The sequence below is a fragment of the Uloborus diversus genome, chromosome 9, assembly GCF_026930045.1.
Source record: "Uloborus diversus isolate 005 chromosome 9, Udiv.v.3.1, whole genome shotgun sequence".
Lineage (NCBI taxonomy): Eukaryota > Metazoa > Arthropoda > Arachnida > Araneae > Uloboridae > Uloborus > Uloborus diversus.
This window is the reverse complement of record NC_072739.1, coordinates 72,874,693-72,892,603: the sequence shown is the minus strand read 5'-3', so window position 1 is coordinate 72,892,603 and position 17,911 is coordinate 72,874,693. Positions and strand designations below refer to the sequence as shown.

The window sequence follows — 17,911 nt, the reverse complement described above, 5'->3', positions numbered from 1 at the left end:
CTATTATATTAATTCAAACATAAAAATTCATTGAAAAAAAATCAAATTGAACAAAAACATCAAATTTGTCTTTGGGTCAAGTCCTCCTAGTTAGCTTGGGTCAAAACTCCCTAGGAAGCTTTCTTTTGTTTGCCTTAAATTTTTAGCAACCTAGATTAAAGTTACATAAAACTATAGCATATCAACATATAACTATATATATATAGAAAAGTGAATAAAACATGTATGCTTTTGAAATTAATTTTCCTCAAATCTGGAGGTTAAAATCTAAAAAACTCCAAAATCATTTACTTAAAATTAATTTTCTTATCATGGTTAAAAAACATATGCAGTTTGTGCATTTGTTCAAGGCTCAAATCAAGCAGGGTTTTTTTCCCCCCTCCATGAAAACACCTATATGCATGAACTGAACAGCATAACTTCACCTGAACACATTTTCGGATTATTAATTCTCATCATTTAAGATGGATAACAAATTAAATTGCCATAATTGTATATGCTGTAAACATAATCTTTATAACAAGTGTATGCGAACAAAGTGGAGATAACAACCACATTTTTACTACTGCAACCTAATTACAATTTTCTTCTTTTTTTTTTGGGATTTGCCTCGTTTGACCTAATCTAGAACATTACTAGTCATTCCCTTTTGTTAGTAGAAACAAAACACCCTATTAGTAGAGTCCTATCATCATTCTGAAATACATAATTTTACATCAAGGCGTCAAATTTCAAATGAATGTCAGGGGCTAGATGTTGAATGTATTTTTTTTTCATTTACTTATTTATTTATTGACACAGGGAACACTGAAGAAAAAGTACTAAATAGGACAAAATAATTAATACACTAAAACTCACGCATTACTTTAAGTTCTTTAATAATAACACATAAATATATGCAAAGTATTATACTCAAATCCGCCTTTAAATTACATTTCAGATTTCTAACACTAACACCACCTATAAGTTTTGCTGCTTGATCATAGCTCGCTTTCCTTCTCCACGCTTAGGTTTTACTTTTCCACGGAGAATCTTAAGCCTAATCATTTCTTCTTTAAAGTCAAGATGTTCATCCCTGAAAATGAATGACACATTAGTGTAATTCACCACTGTAAAGAAATTAAAGTTACTTATGAATAAATACTATACAATTATTTAATTTAAAGTGTCAATGATAAAAATGAAAATGTTTTACAGTGCAGAATAACGTTCATTTTATGAGCCCAATTTTATACTTATGGTTTTGCTTTGTAGAAGGATTCCAAATTTTATAAAACTCCTCACAAAATAACTCTTCAAGTTTATTTTTTAAACCCTGCAAACATATACCTTAAAATAATGTGACTATGAAAGTAGGTGTTACGTTACTCCATATAGATAAAGGCATAAGGGCATTTCCACAAAAAAGTGGACATGAGGGTAAAAATTTCAAAATTGTCCTTTTGCAATAAATAATATGTCAAATTAAATGTAATAATATGAGGATTATGAAACTATAAAGAATATTTTCATTATAATTACTGTTTTTCATTTTTTGAGGCAAAGTTAGTGCAACATAAAAAACTTTCAGTTTGAAAAAATAGGGTATTTTCATTCTCTGAAACAGGTACTTCAAACAGTAGCATTTTTATTTTGTGTACATTTATTGTCATTTCTGACCTTTGACTATCTTTTAAAGTACTTAATATTTGCTAAAAATACATTAAAGAACATTTGTAATACAAATATACTTATAAGGTCTGTCTATCACACCCATCACATTAATAATATAGCATAGCAAATGCAGTATTACATGAAAAAGCATGAAATTTCATAAAAGTCTAATTATTGTGCATCTGAAGTATGACACAAAAAAATTTGATTAAAAAAAATTAATATGAAAATTTTGGAGTGACGGGTGTGACAAAAAGTTTGTGACGGGTGTGACAACACTTGAAACACTTTCTAAATTTCAAAATAATTCCTAAATTTAATAGAACAGTTTAGATACTTCTGTTTCACAAAAAATTAAAAGATTAAAAAATAGTAATAAATCTTGAAATTCAAAACATTTGAATTTGGCAAGAATTGTAATTATTTAGTATTTCATTTTTCTTTCATTCTTCATAAATTTTCTGATAAATACAAATTATAAGATTAATTTTATATACCGTACATACTCGCGTATAAGTCGAGAAATTTTGTCCAAAAAATAAAGAGGAAGAAAGGGGGGTCGACTTATACGCGGGTCAAAAATTTCGAAAATATTTTCCGATCAACAATTGAGGAGAAACGATACGCGAAACACCAACGTACGGTTACAGGTAGTTACCGCTAAGTTGATCGTGTCGCAAATTGTACTCTTTTAAATAAAAATATTTAAACAACCCTACAAAATATCAAGGAATCAAGAAAATTTTATTTCTTTTTATTAAGAATAAATTCAGTGGTTAATAAAAATTGTAACCGAAAATTGAAACTTCGCAATTGTTGAAACGGATATCTTATCTTTTCACACGAACTATACTTTCTGTATTCAGAGAGGCAACATTTTGTTCGCTTGCTTTATATGTTCCTTGTCCTGAATCTTGACATTACACGTGCTCGTGCGTAGTTTCTCTCGTTTTGAAAATGGCTGATTTTTTTGAAGCGAAAGCGCAAATCTTATACGGCTGGTTTTAAGCTGCAAGTGATTTCTGCTGCCGAAGCAACGAACAACTCGGCTGCTTCACGTGAGTTTGGAGTCAGCGAAAAACTCGTCCGGGATTGGCGAAAGAAGAGCGAGGATTTGCAGCAGGTACCACGTACGAAGAAGGCGCTGCGTCACGGAACGGCCTCGTTTCCAAAATTGGAAAGCAACTTGAATGATTGGGTTGTGGACTGCAGAAAAAATGGCTATGCTGTGTCGCGAACTGCAATTCGTTTGCGAGCGCTGAAGTTGGCGAAAGACGAAGTATTTGTTTCTCCGGGCAGCACGTTTCGCGCATCATCCGGGTGGTGTACGCGATTTATGAACCGGCATGGATTGTGTCTGCAACAGCGAACTAAAATTGCCCAAAAACTGCCTTCCGACTTGGAAGAAAAAATTATGGATTTTCAACGGTATATAATCCGCAAAAAGCAGGAATTTCCTTTTGAACCGTCCCAAATTGGAAATATGGACGAAACCCCCATGAGTTTTGATCTCCCGGGAAATAGAACTGTGCATCAAAAGGGGGAGAAAACTATCCTGATAAAGACAACAGGCCATGAGAAAACCAATTTCACAGTTATGCTCTCCTGTCTAGCTGATGGGGGGAAGTTACCACCGCTCATCATTTTCAAGCGAAAAACTCTGCCAAAAAATGCGGTGTTTCCTTCTGGCGTGGTGATTGCGTCGACTGGCTCAAAACCATTTGGGATAGGAGGCCGGGAGCCTTGCATAAAAAGAAATCTCTCTTGGTGTGGGATATGTTCATTGCCCACCGACGATCTTCTGTTTATTGACAATGATGCCGACAGTGATTCAGAGGCCAATCTCTCTGACGATTCCGATGCCGCCGCCGATGTTTACGATGACGCGGTGTTGACGCAAGAGGGCTTCCGGGAACTTTTCGGTACATCCGACTCAGAATCCGAGTTTGAAGGGTTTTGAGAATGTGTATATATTTTTAATTGTTTTTCTTTTGTAAATAAATGTGCTTTTTATTTTTGAATTTGAAAATATTTCGCTATTTTTTTCCCGAGAGAAGGGGGGTCGACTTATACGCGGGTTTTGGATTTTTCCTGGGTTTTTGGTTTGAAATTGGGGGGGTCGACTTATATGGGAGATCGACTTATACGCGAGTATATACGGTATTCTGAACTTGTTATTCCCAAAAACGTGAGTGTAACGGCCACAAAAAAGGCTGGATGTACGGGGGAAACATTTAAGCTTTGGGTACGGAAAGTGTGGGGTGCCAATGAAGATGACGTCACACGTCTGCTCACCTAAAATTGCGTCCCTCTTCACAAGACAGTAGAGGCCTCATCAGCTCAAGCAGAGGTTAACACAAACTTAATCCTTATTTCTCCTGGCTGTACTAGCCTATTACAGCCTGCAGATGTGTGTTGGAACAGGTCATTTAAAGCAAAACTGAAAGAGCTGTGGGGGGGGGGGGTTAAACTTTGTAAGGAAGAAAGAACAGCAAAAGGAAACTTGAAACAGCTGTCTTGCCAGGATGTGCTGCGATGGGTGTCCATTGCATGGGTAGCAGTTCCCGAAGAGCTGATAATCAAATCGCTTAAGTGCTGCAGTTTATCCCTTAGCTTAGATGGTTCGCAGAATGGCGAACTGCATTCTGATCTTGCTAGCACTTTTTGTCCTCCTGCTGATTAACTTCAGCCAGAACTTTTGTATTTGTCTTTGATGGAGGATGACGCAGAAACTGACTTAGAGGAATTTTCTGACAAAGAAGACTAAATTTTAACATTTTCTTTTGATAATCTTTTTTAACTATGCAAGATTGGAGAAATTAAAAAAAATAAATTTTGCTTTCGTTAATGAAAAGTTATTTAATTTTTGATTCTACTAATTCTTGTTCCTAAATTAGTAAAACCCCTATAATTTTACTTTTTTACTAAGTTAAATTTAGCATCCTGTTTTCGGTAAAAAATGGCGCCACCATTCAATTTGTTATTACTGTTAAGATGATAGAAACATGTTTTTATTTATTGATGTTAAACGATATTTTTGTGAAAAATTTTCAAAAAATCTAGATTACCCCCCTCCCCCCTAAAATGTATGGATTCAGTCTTGAAAACGAGGGGGGGGAGTATTTTCAGGATTTTACGGTATGTGCAATATTTGTGAATAAACATATATGATTAACCGAGAAGCGCGAACCTGGAGTGTTAAAACTTTCCTCACTCCATATATCTGTTCTCACAGATTTGCGTTAGTAGATGAAAAATCTTTTTCTTATTGAAGAACTATTTGTCTTCATGTTCGGACAATAAAAGACATGTACTCTCCTTGCTACAAACTGAAGAGAGTCCTTCAAAAAAAGGGAGAGACTCAAAGGGGTATACAGGATGGTCAAGCAGAAATGATGCACTGCAAACAGTTCTCAGCAACTACGGGCACAATAAAAAAGACATTGAATACATTGTCAAATGAAACAAAGGCACTAGCAATGGGCATGTTAAAACAAATGGCAGACTTTGAAGTCATGTGCTCAATATATGCTGCCTCAGTTATCTTTAAAATTTTGTCCCTAATAACAATTCCTCTGCAATCCAAAATAATTAATTATAATATTGAACAAAAATATTGCCTAAAGCAAGAGTAAACTAAAATGAGAGGCGATTTGGAATGAGAGGAAGAGTTTGGAAGTACGTGATTTAAATTCCAGCCTTTGCTGATAAGAACAACATTGAACAATCACACCAGAGATGCAGAAAGCATAAAATGCTTATGGATGAAACAGCTACTCATGAAATAAAGAAAAGATGATTCTCTCAAGAGAATCTAAAATGGAAGTTTATTTTTTGGTTAGATCACTTACTAATCAACGTCCCATATTAGGTACGTTGTATACCAATACAACAAAATATCCATTTCAACGAAATACATTTTCAGTCCTGATTTAATTTCCATTTCATTGTTAAAATCTCATTACAATGAAATACATTTTCAGACCAGATTTTATTTCAGTTACATTGTTAAAATCTCATTACAACAAAATATCCGTTTCAATGAAATAAATTTTCACTCCTGATTTAATTTCCATTATATATTGTTAAACGTACCCGTTACAACGTACAAAATTTAGTCTCTCGAAGTTTGTTGTAACGAGATTTCACTGTATATTTGCAAATATTCTCACATGAAGGAATTTTAAAAATTGCCAAAACAAAAACGAAATAAATTCTTCCCATCAGTAAAAGAGTTGTGTGAATTTTATAACCTCAAGAGCGGACAAATAATAGAAGAACTTGAAATGCTTACAAATGTCTAGTGATTTCACATGAGATATGATCATTAAAAAAAATTGTGTGAATAATTTTTCTAAACTGTTGTAGTTACAGTGACGTTCATAAGTTACTGGCCAGATAAAAAAAATTTACATTTTGAGAGAAAATTATGCACAAATGAAATTTAATTGGCTGGAAAACAAGATGTAATGTGCAAATTAAGAGAGTTAATGTTGCAGTCCTACACTGGCAAATGAGAAACCGGACGATACTATAGGTAGAATACCAATATGTAACCAAATTTTAGATGAATTAACAAACCACATGAGAGACAGATTCTTTAATCATGGGGATATTCTCAGTAGCTTTGGTAGCTTGCTACCGCAAACGCAAGCAGATTGTATAGAAAATGAATGAAAACTACTTTGTTGCAATGAAAAAATGGAGAAAGAGAGTCAACGATTGCAGCAAAGAGGACATTATCTTCAATGCTTTAGACATCTGCGGGGAAAGTGAAGCTTTCCTCAGTGTTCAAAAACTGTTAAAAGTAAAGGCAATTTTACCAGTCACAATTGCAACAGCAGTGAGATCTTTTTCAACTCTAAGTCAGCTCAAATCCTACTTGAGAAATTCTACATCGGAAGACCGACTCGAAAAGCAAAATTACATCCATTCAAGAAACGAAAACTTGCTGTCCAAAGAGCTAGAATGAGATGGGAGAAAACATCTAACTTTTATGACAGCACCGCTTGTGAATGAGAATTAAATAGTTCCAGGAGTGGTTTAACATTAAAGCGCCTTTCGGATGATTTACCAGAACTGCAGGATATGCCTTCATCTTCTAGCAGCACAATAGTAGCAAACAAAATCCAGTAATTCTTAATTAATAACTATTAATAATTGGTTATTATCAAAATCTGCAAATAAATTAATGAAAAACTTCATCTCTTGCTCTCATGGTACATGATTGAAAGCAAAATAAGCATTGCATTACTAAAAAATTTTACCTAACCATTGTATAGTTTTACATATCTGCAGATAGTTTTGAGCTGTTTGCGCAGAAATTTTATATTTTTATCTTACTATGGTTTTTTATATGGTATTTCACTGCGTCTACGACATTCTAACAGGAATTTTTTTGGAGTTCATGATCATTTCAAAGTATAGCCATTTGTGTGAAACTACAAAAAATACTTAGGTGCTTTTTAACCAGAATATTCCATTTGGTACAAAGCACATAATAGCACCACTATGTGTGTGAAGAACTATGAAGTTTCCTCACATGCAATGGAACAATGTAAAATGCAGTACACCTCTCTTCTTTCTGAAGGCATTTTCCCACTTGAAGAGGTTGAATATATATGAAGCATGAAATTGAGAAAGTGGAGTAAGTGAATCATGTTGCAAAGCGGCTTGGTACAGTTCTTCGGAACCAAGTCAAAGAAGGCAAAGTAAAAGGTATAACTCTGGGAGGCAAACTTACTTAATAAGAAATAATTTCTGATTTATTTATTTATCCTAATATTAAAACAAGGGTTCGAATGTGCAAAGGAATAAAAATAATTATAGATTAAGAAATGTGTATCACTGGTGCATATCAAAATTTGCCAAAGAGAAACCATTTGAGACAGCCCTGGCTTCAGCAGTAAGGCCAATGGATACTGAACTGATGGCAAACGTGGAGAAGCTATTTAACAGTATTGCATATTTAATTGCTATTGAAGACTGCATTTGAAGACTTCCGAAAGTTATTGCGAGTTGCAAAGAAGAACCAGTCTGAAAATAGGTAAGACCTATCTAAATGACAAAGCAGTCAGACAGTTTGCTATATAATGCATTCATATTTGTTATGAAAGCATTTACTACAATATATTTTACCACAATAAAATAATTATTATTTGGTCAAAATCGGGTATTTATGAAAAATAGGAATCAGTAATAATTTTTTTTGACATAGATCCCATTAACATCCCATCATAAAATTTTGCATGGTAGTTTATGAAAGTACTGTCTATTTATAAAAGTGGTACTTTTTGAAAAAAAAAAAATTAAAAATTTGATTTGCATCAAAAAAAACTTTTTTTACTACAACCTATGGCATATTGCATGTCTCTTAAAAGAGCATTAAAAAGCTACAAAATAACACCTGTCCTACCTCTCTAATTCAATTTTGACAGCTTTTAGAGCAATTTAAAAATTGCTTGTTTGTAGTTTTTTCACGATTTTTTAAAACTTTACAAAGTCATACATAAAAACTATTCAAGATAAAAATTTGAACATTTATTTTTGTTATTCTTTGTGCCCACTATATGTGTTGTGCCAAATGTTATCAAAATCTGAGGGGGAGAGGTAAAATAGGTGTGTTAAGTTAACATGGAATGACCCTTTGCAATTTAAATAGAAGTAACAGAATTACATAAATAGATTGTATATTTTTACAAACTGATCATTTATATAGGATAAATGACCCTGCAATCCATTTGTGGGTCAGAAATTGTCATCAAAACATCTTTTTCTGTAATATGATCTGATCATAATCATCTTCAGAAGTCCAGTAAGTGTTCCCCTTTCCCTTTACAAATTTTACATGTTGCCCAGAATAGTCTTTTGACATCACTTGCCCTATATAATGATGCATAGTTTCCCTTTTTTGCTTGAAGAAGTAGGCGTATATTTAACTGAACCCATTGGCCATTACAAATCGGCAGCTTGAGTTCATTTGTAAGCTCATAGAAAGGTTCAGGATTGAAATTTTGACAAGTATAATCACTTGAAAGAGACATGCTTTTTATTTCCAATAAATCTTTGCTCGTAACTTTAGCATAATGCATATTAGGAATGGGTAAAATGTTTTCCCATATTTTATTATACTTTTGCATATTTTTTTCATGTCACAGTATACTGCCGTCATACGCATAGTTGCCGTAACTCTACTTTTTGTCGATTTTGAGTTATTGCGATTTTTGGGTACTATAGGCCATTACGCATGTGTGTACGAAAGGATATATTCGGTTGAAGCGTCCTTCCCACCTAAATCGATAGCCAGTTTTGCCGCAACTCCTCCAAAATGCAGTCGGACTCGGCATAAATGCCGCAAATCCAATCATAGGCATAAATGCCGCAACTCCGCACGCGTGGTGGAGTTACTGTGTTTACGCTTAGGAACGGACCAGAGACACGATGCGCGAAAGGGCCAGCGCGGAAGTTTCAGCTGGTGATGTTTACTTTGCAAGGTAGACTGTGGCACACCTTCATTTTATTTTAGTACGTGGACGTGTGATCTTGACCTATCTAGTGTGCCCGAGTGAATTATTGTTCAGCAGCAATAGTGCATACCTAAAAAAAAGTGCTCTTGGAGACTTCAAAAGTCAGGTGAGTTTATTTTTATTCTGTAATTCACTAAAAACTTACACTAAAGTTTGTGTATTTATTAGTGCAATATTGCAGTTACTAGTTTTAATTACGTAGACTAATTAGGTGGGACAACGGCTTTTAACAAGAGTCACCTTTTTAATGAGTTTTCTGTCTGTTAGGGTATAACAAATTGACCGCCACAATGGAAACCGATCCAGAGGAGCGGGAGGCAGTTAAATTGGATCAAGATGACAACAACAGTGCATCTTCACCAAAAGCGGGCCCGTCCCACATTAATACGAGTTCAAACCGCTCCATGCTAAATCCAAATTTTGTTTGCACTGATTCTTCGGATTCCAGTGATTGTGATCCGTTTGATTACTATATACGATTAACGGAAGCAAAGAAAAATAGGGCAAACGGCAGCAGCAGCACTGAACTGGGACAGTCCACTTCAAATACCGGTACTCCGAGCGTTAAGGAATCTGATGTATCCGAAAGTTTGACGAAGAGGGGTGCCACTAGAAAGAGAAAAATGTACAGCCAATCTGTAAATGACAGGAAAGAGGATCAACGGTCAAAGAAAGTTAAACAACATCAACTCAAAGCTAGTTGCGCTTGCACCTTTAAAGCTTGCGGTTCAAAAATTTCCAATGATCGAAGATACGTCTTAAATTCTGAATATTGGGCTATGAAACCGAATGAACAGCAGCTTTTTGTTTCGTCGTGTGTAACACAATCGGTAGTTAAAAGAAGGCGCGGCGAAAATGCTGATAAACGCAAGAGATCTGTTACATACGAGTTAAAAGATGAAAACGGAAAAGCTTGCCATGTGTGTAAAACATTCTTCCTTACAACTCTTGGTTATAGTGCTAAAAACGATAGAATCATTGTTAAGGTCCTGAACGGCGATAAAGTTTTTGGTAACTATGTGACTGCTGATAAAAGAGGTCGGTATGAAAGAGACAAAACAACCAGAGATCTTATAAATAAACACATAGAATCTTTTTCGCCTAGCGTGTCTCATTACCGTAGGGAGCACGCTCAGAACAAAAGATATTTGCCAAACGACGTAACGGTCACTGATATGCATGCGGATTTTGTTGAAAAGTATCCAAATATTACGTGTTCGTATGATTTGTACCGAAAATGTGTCAAAGCTTTGAATATTTCGTTTACCAAACTTGGTCATGAAGAGTGCGATCATTGCGAAATTTTTAAGCTACATGACCCTCTGCATACAGAGGATTCTTTGTCAAGTGACTGTACTTCTTGTATTGAATGGAAAAAACATATTGAGAAAGCAACAGCAGCGCGAGAAAAATATCGCGCCGACAGCCAAACTACTTCCGCCGAGACCTTGTACGTTTCTGCTGATCTAGAAAAAGTAATTATGTTACCGCGAATTGACATGTTTAAAAAGGTATTATTTTGTCCAAGAATCGATGTATTTAATGAGACTTTCGCTCCGTTAGGCGATAAGCCGCAGGTACCCCCTTTTGCCTGCCTATGGCATGAATGCACTTCTGGGCGCAAAAAAGAAGATCTTGTAAGTGCTTTCCATTCGTTTTTTGTTTGTCACAGGGACATACTTTATTTAGTTATCTGGCTGGATAATTGCGCCGGTCAAAATAAAAATTGGACTCTCATTTCGTACATCGTAAAAATAGTTAACTCCAACGAAATAGCTGCAAACTCTATTACCTTACGTTATTTTGAGCCTGGCCATACTTTCATGGCGGCTGATAGTTTTCACCACCAGGTCGAACTATCACTGAAACGTCAAAAAAAAACCTACGACTTTTCGGATTTCGTTAAAGCTGTCGGTGAAGCCAATTCTGGCAAAGTTAAGGTGAAAGAGATGGGTCAAAGCGATTTTTTGGAATGGAAAGATGAGTCATCACAATACAAAATAAGTCGGGCCAAGCCAAGGCCCTACTTAAAAGATATCGTCGAAATTGTTGCGGAGAGGGGACAGCAAAACGTTAAATATAAAACTGACTTTTCAGAAAAGGAGTACATTCCACTCAATTTCCTTTCAGTAAAGGCACAAAAATACAAGGGCATGCCGCAATCAATTTCCGAAGCACGGGGCATTTCAGCTGAAAGAAAAGAAGGAATTTTAAAAACCTTGCTCCCCCTCATGCCAGAAAACAGACGGCTATTTTGGGAAAATCTTCCAGTGAATAACAAGGCTGCAGATCTCCGCAGCAATGTCGACGATGGCTAGAAAAATGTCATTTAATCAATGTTATTTAAGTTGTAATCCTGACAGCTCTATAGTTTTGTCAATTTTTGTATAAATATCTCCTTTGAATGGTATTTAAATTGTAATACTGAAAGCACTATACTTTTGTAAATTTTTGGATAAATATGTCATTCGAAAAATGGTATTTAACATGCAAATTTTTACAACCAGACACGTTACTGACCTGGTATCAACTTGTGAATAACAAGTAAGACTTTTTGTTTTGTTTTTGATGTAATAAAACTTATTTGGCTGGTGTTAAAGGTTCATTTTTAATTTAATTCATCCTTTTTATTTACAAAGCAAAAGTTAAATAACAAATATAAAGTACAATTTCACTGAATGGTGTTTCAAATCGTAACTTTGTAGCTGAAATCACGCTAAAGAAGGGAGTTGCGGCATTTCTGCTGCTCCAGAATGAAGTCGTATACTACGCATAAAAGCCGTAACTGCCATTTTAGCCCCAAATTTTGGAAAATCGTCCAATTTAACGATCTTATGTCAAAGAGCATCCAAAATACCTCCTAGTAACATAATCACCAAAAGAGTTGTCGCAATTTAAATTGGTGGCCCAAGCGAAAGAAACTAAATCGCCCTTCCTGAACATTTACCTAAAGTGGAGTTACGGCAACTATGATTATGACGGCAGTATAATAAACTGTATTTTTTTCATATTTTGGTTTGGCCGCACACAAAAAATTTGCTCTTCTTTGGACAATACTGCTGTTGATACAGCTCTTTTAACCATCCCACCAACCGCACCCTTACCATGACTCATGGAGAAAAACTCAAAAGTGATATTTCTTTTCAGATGGGTGAGAGCACAAAGCAAGTACTTTTCCTTACATTGGCTTGATGCTCCATCAGAAAAAAATACTATCTCATGTTGTTTATGTCCAGCTTCTAGTTCCTGACTTATCATTTTCAAAAATGTCATTACAGCATATTTATCATAGGACAGATAATCAGACCCAACAACAAAGGAGTGTTAATTACATCTGAATAATAATTTCAGATTTAAAAAAAAACTTTAACCACAACAAGAAACAATCTAAATTTGTTTATATATATATATATATAGAATGTCTTTACAGTTACCCAGAGTTTAATAATGCCATAAAAAAGTGCAATGTAATTCCGTTATTATTAATTTTACCATTAATTAAAAACATATCACTTTTTTTTATCACTTTACTTCTTCAGTGTGCCACTAAGAAAAAACAGAATATCTAGTTTTTAACTATATTATTCTTAGAATAAAGAAAACTTTAATATCATTATAATTTATTACTAAGTATAATTAGAACGTATATTAATTTCAACAATATTTCTACTAAGAATAATCTCTTTAGTATTGAGCAGATTACAAACAAATAAAAATTAAGCATATTTTATTATTCATGAGCTTAAACTGTTTGCTCAATATGTATTTATATAAAGAGAACTATTCTGGATGCCTGTTTGAACTTGTCTCTCTGGAATTATTAAAACAGTAAATGTAAAAAAATTTACTAATGAATGAAAAGTGTATACTTTTTGCTACAAAACGCCAAAGTTTGATAAAAATCTGAGCTATTTTAGTTTTTGCTATTTATGTCCTGTTTTTCAAAGCCCAGGATTTATGCTATGGTATTGTATCAGATGATAAGCAGCATGACAAAGGTGCAATTGTACTTTATAACAGTTTAGTACTTATGTATAAGAAAAATTATCGATTCAGATTGAAACACTTCATTATTAGAGTTATGGACCTTCTAGTCAAGAATTGTTTTGTATTGGGTAATCTTGTATATAATAAGTCCGATTATGGATGCTATGCTGACTGGTCCTTTTTTTTTTTTTTTTTTTTTTTGAAACGTCCCATGGAAAAGGACCTGCTGATAGTGTTGGTGCAGACTTAAAACGGACCATTCACACAGAAAAACCCTTCAAAGGCAGGTAGTCATCAATGATGCCATTGAATTTTATGAAGTGATTAAAAATCACAGTAAAAAGATTTGTGTGCTCTTTTTTTCTGAAACGGAAAACAATAATCGACATCAAGTTCTTGAACATCGATGGGAAATAATTGTAAAACCAATTCCAAGAACATTACATTACGTTGAGGTTTTAAACAAGAAACAATGAACAACCTGTTGCCTTGAAAATCAGTTTCTAGGTAACAGGACTGAAGAATGATGGAGTCATTTGTAACACGTTTTAGCTGTAATTAAAAATCCTTTTGAAGTTATAATGAAATTGAAATTCATTTTGATGATTCAAACAAAGGATTTTGAAGAGCAAGTTTGCACACAGACAGACAAAAGTGGGAAATTTGTGACAGCCTGGCATGATGACATCAGATTAGATTTCTTAAACAGCTGTCAGGTTCATGTCTAGAGATGAGCAATGTTGTTCTTTTTTGAAGATTCGTTCATCAGAGGATCGCTTGTGCCTTTGACCCATACACTGAACTCTCTCATATAAAATTTGCAGCCAGTATCTCTGCGAGATTTACTCACATACACCTACACAAAGTTACTGACCGAATTGGAAAACTCCTTGAAAAACACAACATCAAGACCATTTTCAAGCCCACCACTCAACTTAGGAATTGTTATCGCCCGGTGAAAGACCCCCGTGACCCTTTCTCCACATCTGGAGTTTACAAAATTCCGTGCTCCTGTGGATCAGTTTATGTCGGAACTACGAAGCGCAGCATCAAGACACGCCTTTCTGAGCATGTTCGTCATTGCCGTTTAGGAAACTATGATAAGTCAGCCGTAGCCGAACACAGCCAACAAGAAGGAGTCCACAACATCAAATTTAAAGACACAGAAATCTTGGCTACAACATCTCATTACTTTGCCCGTCTTCATCGCGAAGCTATAGAAACTTTCAAACACCCCTTTAATTTCAACAGAAAAGAGGAGAATTTCAATTTACCAAAAACATGGCACCCTGCCCTTAGATCCGCTCGCCACAACAGTCTAAAACATACTGTGGTCCCATCCAATCGGAAACCGGTAGCCACCACGCCTTGTGAATCCCACCCAATCAGGTACCAGGATCACCCAGCGGCTTGAATCTCATCCAATCAGGAACCTTATTCCACCAGCGGCTTGAGAACGCCTCCCAATCAGGACCAGCAGCAGTTTGCTTAAATACCATAAATACCAGAGCCACCGAAGCCAGGAACCAGTCTCACCAAACTCAAACCACTGATGATGGCTGCAGTAAAGCAAGCGGAAACGTCTGGAATTTCTACTCCAATTAGTCCATGGCCAATAAGCCCGTAAATGTTATCTCCTCATATTGACGCCGGCCGTGAAAGCCTCAAACAGTATTTAATGCAGAAGTACTTTTCCTAAAAAAGTCTAATGAAACAAGCATTTCATTTATATTTCCAGAAAAGGAAGATAGAAGCTGGGTTTGTAATTCCCAGATAATTCAATTATTACCTGAACCAAAATCTGATGCTAGGAAACTTAATTACGCCTTTTCAAACCAAATTTGTGATACTTATGAGTGAGATTTTTAATGAAAAATGATTTTCAGGATTTTATTTACATTATTTTGACTAAAAATCAATTTGTTTCACAAAAGGAAATAAAGTCCCCTCCACAACAGTCCTCTCGGCAACAGGTAAAGATTTTTTTTTTAAATCCTTGTGAGTTTATAACAAAAGTTGAAAGTTTTTTGTACACAGTTTTTGAATAGTTAGATACTGTTTATTTACCATAAAAAATATAGAAATAGTGTTAAATTAAAATTAGAGCAGAGATTTGTGTCGAAAAATGAACTTTCAAAAATGTGATATTTTGCTGTCCCCCCCCCACAACATTACTTTTATAATTTTTTAAAATTTCAAATTGATAGAGAATTCTAATTTGAGTGCTCTTACATGTTAATCTCATTGAATATATTCAGAAAAAAAATTAAAGGCATTAAATAATTTAAATTTTTTTTGTTAAAAAGCGAAAAAAAAGGCTGAAATGTCCCTTGTGCGACATTGTACTTACCATGGAATCGCTCATAAGGAACAATTGGATAAATCAAAAAAATTAATTGAGCAGACAATGTATTTCAATTGTTTTAGTTCTGATTCAGATCAAATCAATATTACTCCATTCCTTGCATTGAAAGAAATGTATTAAATAGAGTGTAATGAAATTTTGAAAGGCAGCTCTTTTCCATCACAAAAAGCACTTTGGCCATCTAATTTGGAGAGGCAAAATGTAAAGCTTGCCCTAGCTGCTTTGAATTCTAATGTCAGTAATGCTCTAAATTTTCTTGGATCCTCCCATAATATTTTTAACTATTCTAGCACTGCCATGTTCATTGAATTTGTGCCTACTTGATTAAAAATCCTTAATGTAAGGACTCCAAACAAAGGATTAAATCTAAGAGACGAGATGTAAGTAACACAGGTAAGTTTGCTAGAGAAACACATCCTGCCCTTTTACTAACTAGGTACTACATGCATGATTGAGCTCACAAGATATGTTAAATGTCTGAACTCAATATGACATACTTATTACCTGGTAAAATACGAACAGATGAATTGGAGTGTTCTGTCCCCCAAAACTGGGTTTTGGAGACTTATTTTGAAAAATTTTCTCATGATCCCTCATTTTTGCTGAAAAATGACTTATGACCCCATGTCCCCCCTCCAAAACTAAAAATGGACCCGTCCTTGACTGCATGCAATTTTCAGTGAAGTATGAGAAGACAAGTTTGATTGGGAAGTCTCCAAAAATGAGATTTTAATTAATAAGTTAATTAATCATGGAAATTCAGTTAAAAGGAAATTTTAAATAAGTCAGTTCCTTCAGTGTACTAAGTTTGACAGTAGTTTTTTACAAAAAAAAATCATATTTACCTAGCATATAAAATAGGAAAAACTCAGCAAAAAACAGCCGCACAAGAAAAAAGTTGACTAGTTGCTTCATGAAAAATAACTTTTATGTAATTTTTTATAAATCACATAATCAATTCAAGGACAAAAAACATTTTAATATTTTTCATTTTTAAGCATTTAAAAATGAAACTTTTTATTTCCAAGCTATCAAGAATTGTTCCTTCTTGAAGCACTTTTGGGACATTAAAAATAGCTACTATGAAATTTTTTTTTTTTTTTTTTTTTTCATTTAATGCAGAAAAAAGTTTGATTTTCGAATTTTTGAGATTATATTTCATAAAAATTCGGAAAATTTAAGAGATACTGTTACTGTCCAATGCAAAAATTTAGGTTTCAGTCTTCTTAAAATGAAGTTTAATATGTCGCTACTTATCCTTATCAATTTTAATTTTGAACCAATTTAAATAATTTGAATCAACTCATGAGAAATGTAGGAAAATGTTTGACAATATCACAGTAAATATCATTTACTTTATGCATTTTGAGAATTATCATTACCTGGAACACTTGAACCATTTTCAGAGTTCTCCAGTAAACCAATCAAAACAAAGCGCTTATTTGCTCATCAAACGTTGCTGAAATTTCTATTAAAAGATTTCTTTTAAAACAAGCCATTAACGGCGATCAAAACTCTCATTTAAATGAAAAATAACCCTTAACATAATAAAAAGTAACCCATTAAAAATTAAAATTATCTCCCAAAACAGACACTAACCTATTGAAAAAAAAAATGTTTCCCCCCCCCCCCCCCAAAAAAAAGCATGAGGAGCAAAGTGGCAACAGCAACAGAATTTTTTTTTTTTTTTTTTCTTTTCGCCCTTTGGCATGCTCTACTTCCAAGCTATGATAATTCCCTCAAAATATAAAAAATAATTTCAAAAAAAGAAATACCTGTAGAGTCCGTGTTCTCTAAGAATTTTTATTAAATTCGAATACTCAATGTGAGGTGGGTAATGATCTGTTAAATAAGAATCTAGATCCTTCGGCCTCTTACATAAATCTCGTACAACTTTCATTGATCTGTAATTCGTAGGACGAGCTACTTCACCAAATATCCTTGCACTTAGTCGAGCCATTCTGCGAGCATAATTCGACATTCCAGGCACAAAATTCATAATTTAATCAATTTTTCTTTATCGTCTTGGAAAAGATTTTACTACAAAGAAAACAACGCCATTCCTTTTTACATTACATTACATTTCGCGCAAATTTGCACTAAAAAGTGAGAAATATAAATAGCAGGACTCTCCTTTTCGATACAAGACTTCTAAAACTGTTGGAAGAACATAAACATGAAAACGTAACATTTATTAGAAAGAAAATGAATCAAAACAACTGTGATAACTTTCGAGAAGAAGATGGCATCCCAAAAATAAAAGCAAATAAACTAACTATATCACGTGAGTTTTGAACGTCGTGCCGTGGAATCACAAAGAGCATTCAAAATAATAAAATGGGTTGATGAAAGCCTTCGCACATGGAACAAAAAAGCTCAT

The 17,911-nt window shown here is 34.3% G+C and overlaps 1 protein-coding gene across 1 annotated transcript; it reads right to left on the bottom strand.

Annotated features, from left to right (window-relative positions):
- Positions 1-861: 861 nt before the first annotated feature.
- LOC129229648 (28S ribosomal protein S33, mitochondrial-like) lies at positions 862-17,648 on the bottom strand. The gene is made up of 2 exons (XM_054864001.1): positions 17,307-17,648; positions 862-1,075 (listed from the first exon to the last, which is right to left on the bottom strand). Exons 1-2 carry the CDS (start codon positions 17,528-17,530, stop codon positions 961-963), a joined length of 339 nt encoding a protein of 112 aa, XP_054719976.1. The 5' UTR covers positions 17,531-17,648; the 3' UTR covers positions 862-960.
- Positions 17,649-17,911: the final 263 nt, after the last annotated feature.